General features: G+C 43.9%; 1 protein-coding gene across 1 annotated transcript in view; it reads right to left on the bottom strand.

Moving 5' to 3' along the window:
- Positions 1 to 1,922: 1,922 nt before the first annotated feature.
- The window catches only part of MARK3 (microtubule affinity regulating kinase 3), a 110,671-nt gene continuing 92,516 nt past the window's right edge, over positions 1,923 to 20,077 (bottom strand). Inside the window, exons 14-18 of the mRNA XM_068991251.1 lie at positions 17,659 to 17,762; positions 10,588 to 10,845; positions 6,636 to 6,662; positions 5,338 to 5,382; positions 1,923 to 2,776 (exon numbers count right to left, since the gene is read on the bottom strand). Coding sequence (XP_068847352.1) covers positions 2,431 to 2,776; positions 5,338 to 5,382; positions 6,636 to 6,662; positions 10,588 to 10,845; positions 17,659 to 17,762 — 780 coding nt within the window. The 3' untranslated portion in view covers positions 1,923 to 2,430. The remainder of the gene's footprint in view (positions 2,777 to 5,337; positions 5,383 to 6,635; positions 6,663 to 10,587; positions 10,846 to 17,658; positions 17,763 to 20,077) is intronic.

The raw sequence follows: 20,077 nt of genomic DNA, 5'->3' as shown, positions 1-20,077 counted from the left end.
AGGACATGGGTCCTTCAGCAACGGATGATAGTTCACATTTTAACCTCAGTAAAGGTAGCACTATCTGTGCTGCCACTAAAATCAGACCTGTATCGTTCAGTTCAGTTCAGTTCAGTCGCTCGGTTGGAGCCCTTTAAATATGACCAGTTGCGACGACTTCTGCAGGTGAACACTGGTGCTAAAGACACCAGTTCTCGTTGGATCAGTGACATACTAAAATATGGAGATAGCTTATGACAGATGAGCAATCAGAGAAATTAAACTCCTTTAAGAGAACTTTGTATTTCGTTTGTCCCTGAGAGCATGAAGCTCCAGGAAGGTGAAGAGGACCTGCTCTGTTGTAAGGCCACAGGCATCCACCCCACCACCCTTCCCTGATGCCTGACTCAGGACCACTGGTCTGGCCTCCCCCAACCACAGGGCACTCCCGCCGGGCCCCCTTCTTCTCCTGGCCTCCCCCAGCACCCAGCTCAGGGCTCGGCGCTGGTCCTCTCCTCTGCTCCTCTCACTTGCAGAGGGCTCCTGGGGTCTTCCCCCCAGGCACCACCTATACCTGAAGGTCCCTCAAACTGTCTGCACCTGCTCTCTCACCCCTAAACTTTCCCACAACTTGCCCCATTCCATGGACAGCAACCCTGTACTTTCTGCTACTCTGGCCAAAAAAAAAAAAAAAAAAAAAGGGACAACCATTCTGGCTCTTTCTCACCCACTTCCAATCCAAGAGCAAATGGACTCTTATTTCAAAACATACCCAGGATCCAACCACTGTCTCACCAGGACAGCATCACCTCTTACCTCATTACTGCCGACAGCCTGAAAATGGCTTCTCTGGCCTTTTTTGCAACACAGCTGCCAGCACAAGCATTTGAAAGCCTGAGGCCACTCTTCTTCCATTTGAAACCCCACTCCCCATCTCCCATCTCAGAGTAGACACACTGGCGTGGCCTCCGTGGCCCAGGTGGGCATTCTGACCTCCCACCACTCTGCTCCAGCACACAGGATGCACTCTGGCCTCAGCCAGACACAGACTCAGGTGCCTCCCTTGCAGCCACATCTCGGCTAAAGCACGTCATCCTCACGCATCACCCATTTAACATGGCACCACTCAAACCCCGGGACCTCTGGATGCCTCACGCTGCACCGTTTTTTTTCATGTCATTGACTCCTTTGTTCTGTACTAGACACTTAATTACTGTTTACTGACTGCTGCCCTATTAGGACATAAACTTCAAGAGGTCAGGGATGCATCCCAAACACCTACACCACCTCCCTGCCTGTGTGGACGGTAAGCACTGATGACCTTGTGTCCAGACTGTCATATCTGGACCACCACAAACAAGCCCAGAACCCACAGCATTCCCACGAGACTGAGACGCCAAACTGACCGACGACCTGAGTATCCTCTCTGCGTAATCATGCAGCAGCTGGGAAAAGGCTGTGGGTCTAATTCATGTCCTGAATCACAATGAACAAGAGAGGAAAATTACATACTTCTTGGAGAACACCCAGAACAGCCAAGGCCTGGCGTTTCTCCACGCAGGGGTGCGCGTGACTCCCAAGGGTGAGGCGGACGGCCACGCCCACTCCCATCCAGCTCTGGTTGCCACGTGGGCCGTCTTCTCCCTTCAGCGCCTTTGGGGAAAGAAGATGCTAGAAATGACAGAATGTTAGGGTCCACAATAAGGAAAAAGTGGCCTAGCCTTCACACGCTCCATCTGCTCTTGTTCAAGGTGGCGGTGAAGGCAAAACCATGCACCTTTAGTCACTGCCTTAATCTGAGTCTTAAATACAGCATCAGGAGACAAAGCAAGATTTTACTGAGAAAAAGTGAATTTTTAATTATCTTGTGAATCTACTTAGAAAAACACACAAGCAATGTTCACAACTATAAATTTAAACCTTTTGCACTAAAAAAAAAAACAAAAACAAAACACAAAACATCAAACACAAAACCACAGGCATGAACTGTAAACCTGCATTAATTATCAACTAGTCTTAAAGTTAATTCTTAGTAGTAATTCAGTATTTTCCTCCTTGGCAATTTTAATGTTTTAGCACCAAATAATCTCCCACAGAGGTACTCATAGAAACTCTGGTTGCCAGTGTATGGAGATGCTTCTGTAGACGACACACACGCACAGCGTCTGCTCTCACACCCGCACAGACAGGAGGCCCGTCGGGACGGGTGTCACACACTGACTTCAGGCAACGGAAAGGAGACAGGGGGCACGCGTGTCACACGTCTTTAATGTAGTGCATTCGTAGAAAAAAGGCCAGCTTTCGCTCCCAGGCGTGCGCTCGTCCTTATACTTTAATATCATGATTTAGAAGATGCAGACGTTATTGCCTAAATATTATTCTATACATTTCCATCAGTGTTCAGGAAAACACTTTAAATTGCTACTTAATTTACACCATAATTATACTGGGTTACAGCTTTAGCTCATTGGCAATTTTGGAAGCGATATTTTTGAAAGCTATGGATGTCCCTGATATCCGCTTAAACCGGACCCCGTTCAGAGACAGTCTTGGCAGCTTGCACACCTCCATCTCCCACTGCACAAGGTTCTCTGCGTGCCCATCGCCGTGGACACAGAAGAGTAAGAAGCGCTCTCTCTGCTCATAGTCGCAGTTATTGGCGTCCAGCACTTTGCGGATTTCCCGCATCATGTCATTGGGATCCATGGAACTAGTGGTTTTCATGCTCCAGGTGAAGCGCAGGGAACGAGGTTTTGCGTCTTTGTTTTCCTCCTTCTGCTCAGCAGACACGTTGCGACTGAAACGCACAGTGGCAGGTTTATTCTTAATGGCACAGGAAACCCCACCTTCTGTACCCTAGCTAGCTCAATGCAGCATAATAAACGATTCCTGGGTCGTTCCTGCAGAGGCTCACCGTTGGTAATCAGTTCCTTCTCTAAGAAGCTTTCATCTAAACTTCTCCCACCCCATCACAAGCCGAGACACAAAAAATCCACCTGGCTGAAAAATCTTCACCAGTCATCTGGTGAACATTAAGAAAATAATTTGTTAAACGGAATCCTTGGGAGTCAGGCAAGGTAGAGAGTGATCTGAGCACCTCTCCAAGAGCCCAGCCCTTGTCATCCGGGCTGGCTGCAGGCAGCAAGGCCCATCACAGCCCTTCACAGGCCCAGCTCAGGGAGGTGGCGTTAGCAGGCCAGCCTCCAGTTCTGCCCCGCCTGGCTGATTTTCCTACCAGTTTTTAAAAATTCAACTCATCATAACCTCCACTGTCACTGTTATTCAGGACCATCAGTGACAACAGAGTTTAAAATCACTTTCCCTGTAAATGGCCCCAGTTGGTAAACAGAGCTGGGTGGCAGGTGGGCCACTCTCTCAGACCCCTACAAAAACCTCAGCACTTTTCCTTCTCTTCTGTTCATTTAAACTTCTAATACATCACAGTTAAAAACAATTCTTTCTACTGAAACAGGAAAGTGACATGTTGGGACTAATTTGCTGCTGAGCACTAAAATGACTGGTCCAAATGCACACCGTACAGACTCACACAGTGCAGGCTGTGACCCCAGGCACGGCTCTCTGAGGATTCCCAACAGGCGCCTACCAGGTCTGCTCTGTGGCATTTGATCACTACTGCCAGGAACCGCTACTTACGTTCTCCTGTGTGTTTCCGGAGGTCTCAATGAGGACAGTGAATACCTATCACTCTCGATCATTAAAACCTCCCAGTGTATGTATTTAACACACTCAATCCTTTGGGAAATTCATCAGCACTAAGGGTGGGCCACGGGTTTTACTATGTACGTAGCTCTCCCTGTCATCCACCTGCTAGGAGAACATGCAGTTTGGTTCACATCTACCAAAACTGTTTGAAAGCTTCCTAAGTATAAAGTGCTGTTAAATATGACATAGGTTATTAAAAAAAAGCAAAAGCACTCAGAGCTGGGGTCAGAGGAGGAGAGACTAAACTTCAGGGACACAGCCGCAGCAGAGGTGAGGCACGGGCAGTCTGCTAGAGTCGCAGAGAGGCAGAGCCCGCCTCGCGGGAGGACTGAGAGAAGGGACAGGAAGGGCAGGGGTGGGGAGCAGTGTCTGAGGACTGCTATGAAGAGCCCGGGGGCTTTCAACAACATGATGGAGGTGGTTTAAGCCTGCCTGCTGAGCAGAGGCAATCTAAGGCAGGCAAGGAGGGACGGAAGCACAGAATGCGTCCTGAACCCCTGATCCTCAGCACACCAGGAGGAAGGTTCTGTCCCGCCCCCCACCCAGGGCTGGAAACAAACTCAGGGCAGCGAGACCTGCTCCAGGGCAGGCTGAGGGTGCTGCCTGCCTCTCGCCCCGGACACTTGCTCAGCTGAGGAGGTTGTGTGTGGGGGAAACTGAAGCTGCTGAGGCCACACAGGGCCTCGTGTGGACAGGCTCGAGCAGACGATGGGGCCACTGTAGGCTTTCATTCAGGGAAGTCATATGACCAGAGCTGTGCCTCAGGAAGACAGCAATGCGCTAAGGACCTCAAACAGCACGGTAGTGACCGGTATAAAAAAGGGCCCAAGTGGAAGAAATCTAGAGTCCTGAGCCCATCTGGTCACTCTCTCTGTAGCCAAATCCATGCACTGACAGCTAAACAAAACTTAAAAGCAAAAACCACTCAACCACATAATCATTCTTTTTTCATTTTTTTTGGCTGCACTGTATGGCTTGTGGGATCTTAGTTCCCCAAGCAGAGACTGAATTCAGACTGTTGGCAGTGAAAGTTCAGAGTCCTAACCACTGGACCTCCTGGAAATGCCCCCACATTATTATTATTTATATGTATATGAAAAAAAGACACTTAATTTGAAATGTGAAAATTCTCCTAGGGAACTCCCTGGAGGTCCAGTGGTTAGGACCCAGTGTTTTTACTGCTGGGGCCAGGGTTGGAGTTCAATCCCTGTTCTGGGAACTAAGATCCCACAAGCCACGTTGCAAGGCCAAAAAAAGAGAAAAGAACATTCTCCTGAATATTCTGCTTTCCTTCCTCGAGACCAGAACGAGGCCAGGAGTATTCACATGTCGACAGTGCTGCCACAGACTCCCGGACCTCAGGGGCGCGCAGGCAGGAGGAACGGCACCTTAACGCCTGAACAGTGGCATGAACGCGACGGGGCTGGGCGATGTGCAGGCGGCCGCGCCGCCGCAGCGCCCTCGCGTGGCCGCCGGGCGTCAGCACACACGCTTCCTGACCGCAGACTGCTGCCCGCCCCAAGCAACCCCACGTGGAACAAGGATGTGACGCAGAACAATCGAGACGTGTTGCCTCTGCCACAGAAATGAAGTAAATACCTATAAAATATTTTAAGTAAAAATCATTTCCCTCACCTGGAGCCCTCATATCTCCCGTTCCTCTCATATTCAGTTGGAAGCCTCAATGAGTAGAATGCAGAAGCACAGAGAAGCGGGAAAGAGAAAAGAAGTCTTACACACCAGGACACGACCAGCCCAAACATGAACAGACATTACAGAATGAACCCAAAGCACTTTCTGGTCACCTGTTGAGCTCATGACGACTCTTACTCTCGTAGGTGTGACTCAGCCAAAACCCATCTGTGTGCCCAGGAAGGCTGTGCAGGAGGCAGGCTGCACACCTGGTTCATATACACAGCAGGCATTCCTGCCCAACTCTGGAAGCTGTGCACATGCATGGCTTTCGACTGGAGTTATTCCAACTTTTTAATCACTCCCCAAAGTATGTGCTTAGTCACTCAGTCGTGTCCGACTCTTTGTGACCCTATGAGCAGTAGTCCACCAGGCTCCTCTGTCCAAGGGATTCTCCAGGCAAGAATACTGGAGTGGGTTGCCATTTCCATCTCCAGCCCCGAAGTACAGTGGGTTTCCAATTAAATCATCACAGAGTGGAACAAAGGAAGAAAGCACTCTTCCTGTGGTTTCTGACAAAGAGCTCCCGTGAATAAGGCCTCTCTGTGACCCACTTGTGGCATCTCAGGTGAACCCATGGCCTGGCCTCTGGGCGCTGGGAGGCGCGGGCACGACAAGGCTGCAGGGGCCACCTTCCCCTGGAGGGCGTGTGTCCTGAGTGTGAGCAATGCCCTGGCCTCTTGACTGTCACATCACAAAATATCCACCTGGTAAGAGTAACATTTACTACAGGAAGACATACTTTCTTCAGAGGTTGGTGGAAAGTGCCTTTTAGATACAATACTATTTACTCTTCAACTCAGCCTTTCCCTTATGCAATCCTCCATGAAATTAAAAAAAAAAAAAAACCCAACACAATTACCACTTACCTTTTGCATGCCTGGAGCTAACCATTAATTGCATATTGTTACTGAACATCTCATTCTTCAAACAGAAGCATGCCAAGTGTTATTAGTATGAAGAAAGAATTATTTGGATGCTAACAATTCTACCAAAGGAAGAAAATGCACAGAGCATGCGTAGGCCTCTTGTTACATGGGTGCAACAGTCCCTTTTAAGATGCCTGACAGAGTTAATCTCTTTCTCTCCAATTTCCTTTCAAAGAAATAAGTATTTAGTTCTCAGCAGAAAGTTTAGTTTTCAAGGAAAAAAACAGGGCTACAAAGCCAAACCTGATGTTAATTGCAGGAGCCATTTCGGGGTGAGATTGAAAAAAAAAAAAGTGTATATATAAATCCTACCTTTTGATAAACCTGAATGACATGTTTCTAAAAGAAATTAAGCCAAAAAAAAAAAAATTAACAAAAATGACTTGCACAAGTTAAATAGTTAATTACAGATAGAATAAAACCAGCAAGTAAAACAGGGCTCCTCTCCTGCCCAATGAACAATGAAAACAATAACATCTGATGAAAAAGTAAAATTATCACAAATAACTGAGTCTTTTAAATAGAAATATAAAAAAATCTGTACTAATAAGAAAAAATTTAGCAGTAAATATTGACAGTATCTATAATTAAATTTTTTAAGGTTCTTCAGATGGGTACACCTCAAGATAATAAAATTCAACATCTTGTATTAAAGAAAAGCTATTTTCAATATACTAGAAATAAAATAACATTTCTCAATTTTCATCAAAATATCTTTGAACAAAAAATATCACCTTATTCAGAAACATTAAGAATTTCATTATAAAATGTTTATCCATGAAGAGAATCAACACTTATTACAGTGGCTCAATATAAATCACTTTTTAAGGAGAGGAAAAAAAAAAAGTCATTGGAAAGTTATTTTTTTCCCTTCCAGTTTTGATATAATTGACATACAACACTGTAATAAGTTCCTGGGAGTTTAAAGTAGACTTTTTAAAGATTTTATACCAAAATGACAGAAAATTAAATGATAACATTGGGGGTTTCATTTTTAAGTAATACACTGAAAGAGCTGTATTTAAAAGAACTGACTGCTCGTTAAAAAATTTAAGGAAATGTTTAGGTTGTACTGAACTGAATTTGACAAAAGAAACTTCCAGCTATGGCTCAGGCCGGTATGATCACACGATAAGCATTCCTGGCTGAACGCGTCCTGGGCTTGTTAAAACTACTGATCTTTCTAAATCTCAGTTCTGCGACAGCACAGGAAGTACCCATAAGTATTGTGTTGAGTGACTGAATTAACAGTCTTCTTTTTGGTGTTTTATTTTTCTCTAATTTGGGATGACTTTGACACTACTTCAGAGGCCTACCAATTTGAAAAGTGTATAACTACTGGAGATAACCGCCATCTACTCCATACTCAGATCAACAGTAGTACACTTTGGATTACACACAGTAGGAAAGACACCTGTGAAAACTGATTAAAAGGTCTTTAAGACCTATTTTCATTTCCAATTTTTCTCGCTGAGGAAAGTCAAGGGGACTGCTCAGCAGTCATAGGACTGATTTTAACTTGTCCTCTCACAAACCCCTTGAGGGATGAAGAGGCGCCAGCCCCGGGAGCACCGGGCCCCTCGCGTGCACCGGGCTCTCCCGCCTGCGGGGAACGGGCTCTCTGCAGCACTCAGACTACCCACCGTGCAGCCGGGGGCAGAGGGCGAGCTCGGCACCAGACCCTGTTTTGCCACGTCCCGGCAGGTCTCCCCTGCGGCATTCGAGTGCCAACACCTGAGCCTTTCAGGCATTAGCACTTTGATCAGCACAATTATTAGGGGAGGATAAGATGCTGCTGGAGCAGCAAGGACTCTGACTGCTCTTAAGAATGAACTGGCTCAACAGAAGGATAACAGGTCTCAACAGGAGGACAGCACCACAGGAGGCTGCAAGTCTGAGTGCAAACCAATGAACAGAAGCCTCTCTGAAAACACTCGAGGGTGGAAATCAGTTAGACGACCCCCTCTCGAATATTGAGCCCCAGCCCTCAATTTCAATTCAAATACATAAAACAAACAATTAGAAAACGAGGGAAAAGGACTCACATCCACAACAGCCCTTCACTGTTCCCTCCCGGGGGCACTATGTAGTGGGGATCAAGGGCCTCTCCTGGAACCATGGACCTGACTCAGCATTCTTCTACCGTAGGATCCTGAACACATGCTTTATTCTCTCTGAATCTTACCCCCAGTTTCTTCTATAAAACTGGGATAATGTGTACTCCACAGGGTAGACTGTGGAGATTAAATATGTGTGTGAGAGAGAATGTATGTGTGTATACGCACATACATAGGTATATAAAACAAATATCTCCATATCGATAAATGTACAGACATCTATTTGTTAGCACATAATAAGCATTTGATGTATTGTGGCTGATATTACCTTTATCAATGACAGAATTCAGAAGACAAAAGAAAAAGAACACAAAGGAGACAAGTAAAGGCAAGGATTTTATGATGTGCAAGGCTTTATTTAAAGAGCCCAACTGAGACCAAAGCCTAAGGACACAAAGCTGATCATCCTGTGACTGGAGCTTAGGCAGACCTGACTGCCACACCCTACTCTGCGCTCGGGGACCAGAAGGTAAAATACCAGTTGATACTAAGCAGCCTCGTCTCCGAGGAAGGAGCTAAGGCACAGGGAGGCTTGGGAGAGCCCCTGGAATGACCCTGAAAGGAAGCAATGCATTATTCTGGGGTCATCAGACTCTCCTTGGTTTGAACTCAACTGTCTCTCCTGCTGCTCAAAAATGGGTGCCCCAAATCTGGCAAGGCCCCTTGGACCACTCTGTTCTTTAGCCCATCCTGGAATGGGAGGTCTCAGCAAAAGGCCTAAGAAGAGAATAAGAGGATAGACCAGAAACATTTTACTCCTCTGACCGCCAGTCAATCGCCAGCGGGTATCTGAAGTCCTCCTCAATCTGGTATTCAACATCCTGACAATGAACAGATAATCTGGGGAAAGACAGCTTAATGTGACTTGTCTGATTTATTTTTTATTTTTGATGTGGACCATTTTCAAAGTCTTTACTGAATTTGTTACTATGTTTTTAATCTCACAATTTGTGTTTTTGGCCCTGAGGCATGTGGGGGCTTAGATCTCCTACCAGGAATTGAACCCTCACCCCCTGCATTGGAAGGTGAAGTCTTAATTACTGGACTGCCAGGGAAGTCCCGTTTTGTCTAAGTTTTAGATGGATGATTTAAAATAACATTACTGGAGGCATTAAGGAGACTGCCAAGTGATATCCAGCTTACAGGGAAGTAACAAAGATGGAACGGACCCGACCAGCAGGATAATGCACCAGAGGCAGTGCAGGGAAATGAGGAGTGAGGAGGGCATCTATCATTCCAGACTCTGGGCAGGTCCCACCACTGTCCTGCGAGGGTCTCTAACAGGCAAATCTGCCGGACACCTGGAGGAGAGACTACTGCAGAGAGAGGCTCCAGTACAAAGAGTTTCCTCCAGGCATCCGGAACTGCAGGGCCTGGAGGCTCCCGGCGAGTGGTCCGGCTAAAGGTGCCCTTGCTTACTTGCGTGCAGTGCTGCCTTCTCTCTGTCCTCTCGTAGCGGCCAATGTTTCCAGGCTTAGCAACCTCTAGACTAGCTTCTGCAAGGAAAGCGCCTTAGAGATCTCCCAAGGCCCCAGCTGACAGTCAACTGGACAAACAAAAGATTTCATACATGACCAGATACTAGCTTCTTCCTTGGAATAAAGCAGGGATTTTATCTCCAAAACTACACAATAGAAGAATGCTGCTTTGTTCTCATTATACCTTAGGCCAACAGAGAGAACGATTTCAAGATCTAAGCTCCCAGAAACTTGGTGCTCCTCCATGACACTGGAATGAAATGAGAGAAGAGGCATTGTGTCTCTCCTCTGCGTCTACGGGGGATGAGACCACACAGTCCTCCTCAGTGGCAGCTTGCAGGGCACCAGCCACTGGACGACAACAGATCTGGGGCTTTGCTGAACTGCGGTGCAACGCCATGTGGAGTAGTGTATGATTAACAGAAATGGAAATTAAGGAACAATTTCCCAAGCGCTCGAGAACTTTCAGTGTTGTGAAAGGACTCAGGGCTCTATAATTTCTCTTCTAAAAGGTTTTAGAAGTACAGCGTTAGATATACAAACCAGAAAAATGTGAGCTAAAGACAGAATGAAAAGCATCTGGGCAGTGGCTTCACATAATGGAGGGGAAAACACTTCTCCTTTTGCCCTTGTGTTTGGTCCAACCAACCAGCACCACCTGGCACTTACCTCCTTGTGAGTTTGGAAGTTAATTTACTAAAAAGATTAGTGGAGCCCCGGCTTCGAGTCTGTGACAACGGTGTGGCTTCGTGGGACAGGCTGGGCGAGGCAGGTGGGCCATTGTACGTGGCAGTGCGCCGCTCCCGGGGCTGACCGTGGAAAGTGCTACGGCTGGCGGTACCTCTCGGGAACCGGGCTCGATCTGGGGTGGTAGTGCTGCTAATACTGTGTGTTGAAGCAACCGGAGCTCTCTGGCCAGGAACAGTGCTAGGAGATCAGCAAATGACAGATTCTTACATCTTCGTTCACAAAATCCTGGCTTTGTAGCAAACAGGGCACACAAACATTTATAGTCATGATATACCTTTGATATGGAGTAGAGATAACCAGTATATAAACCCAGATCCAAGGGGTATTTTATAGGACTTAAGAGCAAAAGATAAGTTAAATGGCAAAGGGTACCAAAGGAATAGTACACAGTGAAACAACACCTTATGGAGTTGAAGGGAACGATACATACATATTTTCAAGGACAAGATTAATGCAGGGAAATTCTAGGACAAAGAACAGCTAACTCAAGCTTCTTTTCCTTTGCTTCCCTCTCAAATTGCTTACATGCAGAGAACCCTGCCAATACAAAAGAAACAAAGGCTATGCAGGTGAAACTGAAGAATAGGCAACTAAAAAGTTTTGGAAGCACAAAAATGGCAAAAGTATTATAAAATTCCACATGCTGAAAGCAACTTGGAGAGAAAGGGGAATTTCTTACATCCTTTATAGTATGAAGAGGCACGAAGATACAAAGATGACCAGGGACACCATGAGACAGGATGTGCTTAACTAAAACCACACACAGGAAGGACACTTTGTGGACAACCGGAACAAAACCTTGGACTATAATATCCACAGCACAAAATTAAGAAGCAGTGGGCACACATTAGTTTCACAAGGAATGTGCATTTTTCTTACATAGCCTTGAAGTTATCTCCTTCACTGTCTATTGGAGGTAACATCATCTTGGGGTGCCCAGAGGCTGACATGGACATCGACTTCTGATGTCTCAGCCGACAGGTGGAAGATGTCTTACAAACAGAGGCAGGGCTAGCTGCGTAAGCGAACATTTCTGTCAGGCTGGGAGGGGGTTTGGGTTCAGGCAGAGGCAGAAACAACAGTATGATGGACCAGTGACAAAAAGAGCAACCTGTTGTTCAAAGCACATTACCTTCCTCCCCAAACCATCTCATTTCTGGCAAAGAACAAAAATCTCTTAAACTCATTTTGGGGATTCTGGAGCAACTGCTAATCTGTATCTGCTTTTTAAAAACCAGTAATTTTTAAAAGTTTAGTAGCTTTAAAGAAAAGAAAGTAACACTGTACATGTTTGAATATTTATGTGAGAGTGATGATGATCTCCAAGCTATGTGTAAAAATAAAGCTCATCTTAAAAGATGTCTGCATTCAAATCAAAGTGAATCTGTAACACGTACACTGTGCTCTCAACCTGTTCTCAAAGCACACGGTCATACATTAAATGGACTAGAAAAATCACGGCTATAGTAGTAACTAGTTGTACTTATCAAAGCATCCTGTTCTCAAACCATTCCTACTCAAAGCACACAGACTTCTTTATAAAAAACACTCACAATTCTTAAGAGGTCAACAAAGCCCCATTTTTTCAAGGTGGGAAAACTAATAAGAGTAAATTAACTGTTTATAGTCAGAAAAAGAGTGACACAGAGGCCACACACCTGCAGATCCACCTGGTACAGCTAGCTACAGGCCATAGCGACCCAGGGCTTTTCTCATTCTTAATGCCTGCTCAGCCACCACGGCCACGGAATTTCAAAGGGAGCAGTTAAGGATAATCAGGGATTTGGAATTCTGACCATACTCTTTCAGTGCCTCTCTGCAGAAATCCTCTCAAAGCCTGAAACCTAGAAACCATCAGGTTTTTCCTCTCACGCCTGACATACAGAGCAGCTGGATCATCTGGTTGGTGTCAACCCCTCACAGCACTTCACTGGGCCTGCACCTCCCCACCTGAGGGTCCCCGTGCAGAGCTTCGTCTCTCCCGGGCCCAGACCTCAGCCACCTGTCTTCACTGCTCTCCAACCTCACACTTTCCAGTCTGTCCACCAGACCAGCTGTGAACTTCCTAAAACACACCCCCGACCTCATCCTTGTTGCTTATCTGCTTTTAACCTTGCAAAGCACACGGCGTCTTCAGGATAAAGTTCAGACTCCTCACCCTGGCACCCGAGCCGCATCCTCAGGCGCCCATCTGGCTGCGCCCCTGCCACCTCTCCAGGCTTGACCTTCCACTGTTACTTCCCGGAATTTAACTTTCTGGCCCATCTGCTGACCTGCCATCTCTTGGTCATGCATCAGGTCAAAGAACTTTTGCAGGAGCTGGTCTTGTCTGGAGAGCTGACATCTTTCTCTTTTCATCAAAATTCCACCTCCGAGGTTATCCCCTCCGTGAGGGCTTCACCAGTGCCCTCTTCACCAGGAGTTACTCCTTTCCCTCTATGTACTCAGTGACGGCACCTGCTAGGCACACCCCACGGTGCCGCAGTGACTCCCGTCTGCTTGTGTGCTCTGGAAACACAGCCTGCAGCCTCAATGTGGCCCCATACTGTATGTGCAAGACTATGTGGACAGGTACTTTGCAGTCAGCAGTATGCCTCAGATAGAGCAGGTGCTCAAGCATATTCGATAACTGAAAAGGCACATTACGGAGGTGAGCCACTGGAATTCCAGCAGTCCCAATATGAAGGAGACAGGTCTGTGTAACAAACTACTCAAGAAGATCTGCTCGCCCCTCTTTCTTTGACAATCTGCCCTCTGACTTGGGTGAGTGTGACTTGAATACAGTCACAGAACTGTACAAACACCTTATAAAGATAAACATGGATTTGGTTTTTTGTTTCTGACATTTTTTCCCCTTTGGCACCTGAATCTGTGTTGGGAGAAATAGGTTCTTGGTCTCCGTCTCCTCATGTCGCTGACTCCCTGCTGGATTTCCCGCTATCCTGGCCAGTGACAGATTCAGAGATGGGCAGGCCATAGCCAAACCAACACTGCCCCAGGGCTTCTGCTTGAGCAGAGCTGAGTATGGGACAACATCAAGGCTGATGTTGCTGAGCCCACCAAGGAACTCCTGCAGACGCAGCAAAACTAGGAGACAAACCCTGACTCTATCCCAGGACTTTTTCAGTTACAAGAATTCATAGGGTTCATGTTTGGGAACACATGTAAGAATTAAAGATTTTAAAATTAAATAAAAAAAAAAATTTAAAACAAAGGCTGTGAAAAGAGACAAAGATGAACACTACATAATGGTCAAATGATCAAAAAAAAAAAAGAATTCATAGATGCCCTTTAACTTAAATTTGTTTGGACTGAGTTTCTGTCACCTCAACATAAGAGTCTTCAGTGATTCAACGACATGAAGAAATGCTTCGTTGTTTCCAATATGCACAGATAGACACATGCACACGGAGACACATACACTTTCACTTTACTAAGCTACAGATAAATAACTTCACCAGCTGGGGCACCAGGGAGGCCCTACAGATAAACGCAACTGTCCTCTATGCTCTACTGTCTGCTCAGAGCAGCTCAAGAGTCAACATGCTTTATTCCCCTGCCCAGCAGCTGACGTTCTCTTGCCCAAATTAGGACCTAGGATCAGTAAGTGCATTAAAAAAAGCAGGGGAAGAAGAGGTGGTAGTGGTTACCTGGCCTGTTCTCTGGAGAATATATAAGTGGTCCCAAAGACTCAGATGAGGAAATGGCTTTTTGTCAGAATCCCGAGCAGGCAGAGGCTCAGTCTGTTCGCCCTGAGCTATCCCCCTGGCTGGAGAGTGCAGGCAAGACGCCGTGAACAGGTACTTTGAAAAAAAAAACTGACCTTTCTTAGAGTCAGAGACCTTCTTAAAAAGGAAGTCCAAATTGATATATTCACTATAAATTATTCAATTTGGGGCATAATCTTAAAAGCAATGAAATGAATTATTTCTTTAGAAATTTAATCATGTCATATCACAAGTTCCACAAAGCAAGCAACAAAATAGATTTTTTTAAAAAAACTCTCAAAGCAGGCCTAGGACTTCAATTTAGGAATCAGTAAACTCAAGAAATGTTTGTGGAATTTCATGTTTGTACAAACTCACAAAAGTTCTATTTACAACAAACCACCCCAACTCACAATGGGCTGCATCAAGTTGGTTGCTGTGAAAGCTGGACAAAATTTTTTCCTCAGAAATGTGGCAAAAAGGCTGGTTATGTTCCATAGACTATCCCACAAAAATTTACACAAACAAAACAGTAGTTGTATCATATTTTTAGCAGTTCTGGGTCCAAGGGAAAAAAAATCATTATTTAAAGAACGAGCACTATTTCTTAAAATTCAGATTGTGTGAAGTTCCTATTGACCTTTTGACTTTATATTTAAATATGTCTAATATGACTTTTACTCCATATTGGAACATTCCAATATGAAACATTCTGGATGCTGATGGAAAGCATACTCAGTGATTGGGCAAAAGCAGAATTAAAAATATAACCCAAAGATACATGTGTTAACTGTGACAAAACCTTCTTTATTCATCTAATTTTTGTTAGCCATGATCATTCTTATGTTGGATTTCTGTAACAACACTCACATATTTAAGAAAAAAGTCAAACATACTAAAGGCTAAAATAGGAATTCATGTCTTTCTTCCAGAAGTTAACATAGATCCAGGCATCCTGTACCTCACTAGTATTTTAGTCAAGGAATAAGATGTGTGTGTGTGTATATATATATCTATAGGAAAGGAAAAAGCCACAATCTTCTGTGCACAGAGAAGGCTCTGTGAATAATTTATGACTCAAGCATCTATTTTAAGGGTGGAAAAGTTGTCACATTTAATGTCTTCCTTAACTGAAAGTAAAAAAAAAATATGACCACTAGTTTGGAACTCAAACCTCCAATATAATTTTTCAATTCATTTATAAGATACGAAAACAAAATCCAGGTGTTATTAAAATTATGTGCCCCATTTTGTGTGGCAGGAGGCTGTTTAACTAAAGATAAAGACAATACTTTCAGAAGGCGAGCACTGTAACTGATGCCAACAGAGCAACGAGGCCCAGGTTTGGATAAGGAGGGGGCAGCCCCACTGAGGAAGGTATCTGTAGGCAGAAACCAGGTAATGACTCCAAAGAAATCAAGAGTATTCTTAAAACTGTCTCCAAGGAGTGAACTGTGTAGCTGCAAGAGAGGAGAATCAGAGAAGCCGTGTGCACAATCCCAAGTTGAGGGAGCAGAGAGATCACGGTCGTAACAGCCTTTTAAAGCAAAGTCTGACTCTGTACCTCAGAGAGGTGTATATTCTAAAGTTCAAGAGGAATCTGGGAGAGCAGTTCAACAATTTAGAAGAATTTTTAAAAAACAATAGTCATGAAACAACATTCTTCTAGTTCTACAGATTAAAATTCTTAACAGAAATGTCTGGGAACTCCCCAGTGACCCAGGGGTTAGGCCTCGGCGCTTTCACTGCAGGGACCCAGGATCAATCCTGGCTCCTGTGGAGCCAAAAGAAAAAGAAAGAAACTTCTGTCTAATTAAGTCTTCTATTGGTATCTCCTACTCAGTCCCCTAAACTATACGCAATTTGATAGATTTGAGAAAGCAACTGTAATAAAAGAAAATTTACCAAAGGACAGACTACTATTAAAAAAATAAACATACCAATCATTAATCTGTAGTTATCTAGCCCAGTGGCTCTACTCAAGTTATTAGGAGAGAACAAACACAGACAGGATTCAAAGACAGAATACCAAGATGTAAATATTTCTAAAAAGTCACTGGAAAAAAATGAATGAATGTAATCTCACAGAACAAGCTTTTCCCTTCATGTCAATTCAAACATAAGTGGTCTGTGGAAGAAGGGAATGACAAAATAGTCTGGTTTTAAGGATGAAAAATGATAGAATTTCTGTTTAGGTTGTTAGAGAAGTTAGTGATCAAACATTTCATTTGATTGGTGAGATCTAAGGAAACAGAAACTTCACAGTGCAATTTCAGAAAGTAAATGTCAGAAAAAGAAGAAAAACAATTTTGATGCTACACATGAGAAAGCGCTGATGAAATAATGTTCAAGTTGAGAGGCCAGGGGACCATGAATGATGATGTGAATTTATTTTATGGATTTCTATTTCAGAACTTTTCTGCTCACTTTATCTCATCATTCTGAATTTAGTTTTATACTACTCTTCCAAAACAAAAGAAGGAAAACCATGCCCAGCTGAGAAATCTTTTCTACACAGAATGTATTCAGCTGCTCTGCCAAGCACCGTTCTCCTCTTTTCTCTCCACCCAAACTGAACTCTGCTGCATGGCTGCTGATCTACTTAATCCCACTTTTCTATTTCTTATTTTGAAACCCCTAGAAAGGGGTCTCTATGATCTGATTCCTTACGGATATATTACTATTAGTATTTTAAAATCATGCTTATTCAACGTAAGATTGCCTCTCTACCAGATTAAAACCATTGAGAAGACAACTCTCCATTTCTCTGGATATTCAAGTGTGTCTCTTTTAAGGTGAAGACCACCTTTAAAGTGTTACTCATCTACCCGGCCCTTCTGGCACACTGCTGACCTGTAACAGACGGCTCGCCCACCCCATCTGGTGCTCCTCGTCCCTGAGGCGTGGCTCCCTGTCTCAGGCCATCATCCTTCCCCACTTCCAGTCCTGGTTCAAGATATTCATGTGCACAAAGCAATCTCCATTTCCCTGTTCACAGTTCTACCATTAAAGCGCAGCTTACCACCTATTTCACCTGGGAAAACTCCCTGGTTTTAACTCAACCCTTCCAATCATCACACTCAGCCAGCCAGGAGAATAAGCTCTGGATCAGGAGAGGAATTTGGCTAGGATCTCACTAGAACTGCATTTAAATTTAACTTACCATTAGAGAATACTTACCACTATTATTTGAATTTTGATTATAAAAACTAAGAAGTAAATATCATCCTTCCACTTCTCTTGGGAAAAACACATTTTCTTGAAAACAAGTAAAATTTCATACCTGTTTTCTTTGCCATTCTGAATTACTGAATGTCTATCAGCTGTAGTTCTTTCACTGCAAACGTAAGTATTCCGTCGCGTCATTCCACCAGATGCCATATTACTCTATTTGAAAAAAAGGGCATTTTGGTCTTAAACGATTCAGTAAGCATAATACAACAGGCAAAGAAATCCCATTTAAATAAACATGAGTACTTAGTCTTTAAATAAACCTGAATTATTAACGGGCTCTCCAGGTGGCTCAGTGGTAAAGAATCCATGTGCTGATGCAAGTTTGAGAAGGTACCGTGGAGAAGGAAATGGCAACCCACTCCAGTATTCTTGCTAGGGAAATCCCATGGACAAAGGAGCCCAAAGGGCTACAGTCCAAGGGGTCACAAGAGTCAGATATGACTTAGCGACTAAAGAACAACATTGTATTAACAGCACTGGGCACTAGGTCAGAAAAGAAGATGAAGGCAGCAACCTCTACGTTCTTTCCTAACTTCCAGTATTTCTGCAATAATGAAAAATGGCTATGGCAAAGTGACTTTGAAAAGCTGGCTACAATAATCTAGAGAGTAGTAACTCATGGATTATTTAAAATGAACGAGGAAGATAGAGAAATTCACTTTTTAAAAGGTAATAATTTCAAACTAAAACATTAAAAAGCAAGGATTATGAGGTAAATATACAAATGAAACAAAAATAAAAAAAATCAGAATTAAAACTGCAAAACTATTAGAAAAAATTTAAAAAAAAACAGATAAATCTGCATGATCTTGGATTTGACAAGAGATTCAGATATGTCACACAGGGCAAAGGACAGAATAGACAGTTTTCCAATGAAGGCATACTAATGGCCAATAAACGTATGAAAAGATGCTGAATACCATTGGTCATTTAGGAAATGCAAATCAAATCCACAGTAAGATACCACTTCACATCCACTAGGAGAGCTACAATCAAAAAAAAAACAAAACCCCTAGAAAATAACAAATACATCAAGAATGTGGAGAAACAAGCATGCGAATGTGTAAGGATATAAAAAAGTGCAGCTGTGGCACACAAACTTGTACACAGACACTTACAGCAACATTATTTATAATAACCAAAGGGCAGGAACACACTAAATGTCCATCGACAGGTAAGGAGATAAACTGTGGCATATAAAAAGGAATGAATCCTTGGATGAAACTTGAAAATATTATGGTGAGTGAAAGAAGCCAGACACAGAAGGCCTGTGTAAGTGCACGTCTCTGACACGTCCAGAAGAGGCCAATCTACTGGGAGAGAAAGAGGCTGGAGGCTGCAGGGGCTGGAAGGGAGGCCTGGGGATGAACCCCTCAACGAGCGCAGGGCGATCTGCGGTGTTTGGGAGCCAGAGAGGCAGAGGCTGAACATGTACCAGATGCGCTGAATAAATGCTTCAAATGGTTAACTGTATGTAGGTGAACTTCACATCAATTTTCAAAAGTTAGTACTTTCAAAATTTTAAAAAAAGGAGAACAACAGTCACGGGACAACTTTTATCAGGGAATTAAAAAAAAAGATTAACAGCAGCCACCTTTACCACAGCATGAGCAGGTCACGTATAAGGAAACTCTGAAGACAAATGGGAGACAATTAAAGCAACATACTTTTTTCCTTTATAAATAAATATGAGCGGCTAACAATGCTTGGGATATATTTTCATAAGGGGGATGTGCTGATGAGTACAGCCAAGGAATAGAAGTTATGAAGGCAAGGAACAAGTTTCTTTAAGGCTGGATTTAAACTGCAGGGCTATGGAATGACGACTGAAGTCGAAATAGAAAGCCTTTCCACACAGCATTTATTCTGATGAAGCACAAGGTCAGCGGACAGAGCAAACAAGACTCTTCGGGCTCCTGTATGACCCCTCCCCAAACCAGGACAAGGGAGCTGCACAGTGCAGGCTCCCGACTCTGGGGTTTCTTTAGAGTTGGAGGAAGGCTGTGTCACTGTTAACTTTCAGGGAAAACGTGATTACAGAATATCCTTAAAATTGTTCATTCTCTGCAAATTCTTGTCAAAATTACTTTTGGAGTCTTCCAGTTATAAGTCATGGGGATGCAATATACAGCAGGTTGACTATAGTTGGTAATACTGTATTGTGTATTTGGAAGTTGCTAAGAGAGTAAACCTAAGAAGCTCTCATCACAAGTAAAAAAAATTCTGTAGAGTGCTAAGAAGAGTGATTATTTTTTTAGCTCAGAAGAGAACACATTTCAATCCATGAAAAGTTTCTGAAACTGAACAGATTCAATTTAACAAACACTACCTACTCTCTAGGGAGATTTTGTTAAGTGCAGGAATTAAGAGATGGATTTAGGTCAGTAGTATAATTCTGGACAATTACCTAACTTTTCTTCGAGTTCTTCGCCTTAAGATGTAGCTGACATGTGGCAAAGCACTCGGCA

The sequence above is a fragment of the Capricornis sumatraensis genome, chromosome 19 (genome assembly GCF_032405125.1).
Source record: "Capricornis sumatraensis isolate serow.1 chromosome 19, serow.2, whole genome shotgun sequence".
NCBI classification, from domain to species: Eukaryota; Metazoa; Chordata; class Mammalia; order Artiodactyla; family Bovidae; genus Capricornis; species Capricornis sumatraensis.
The sequence above is the reverse complement of the archived record's forward strand: the minus strand, read 5'-3'. Positions and strand labels throughout refer to the sequence as shown.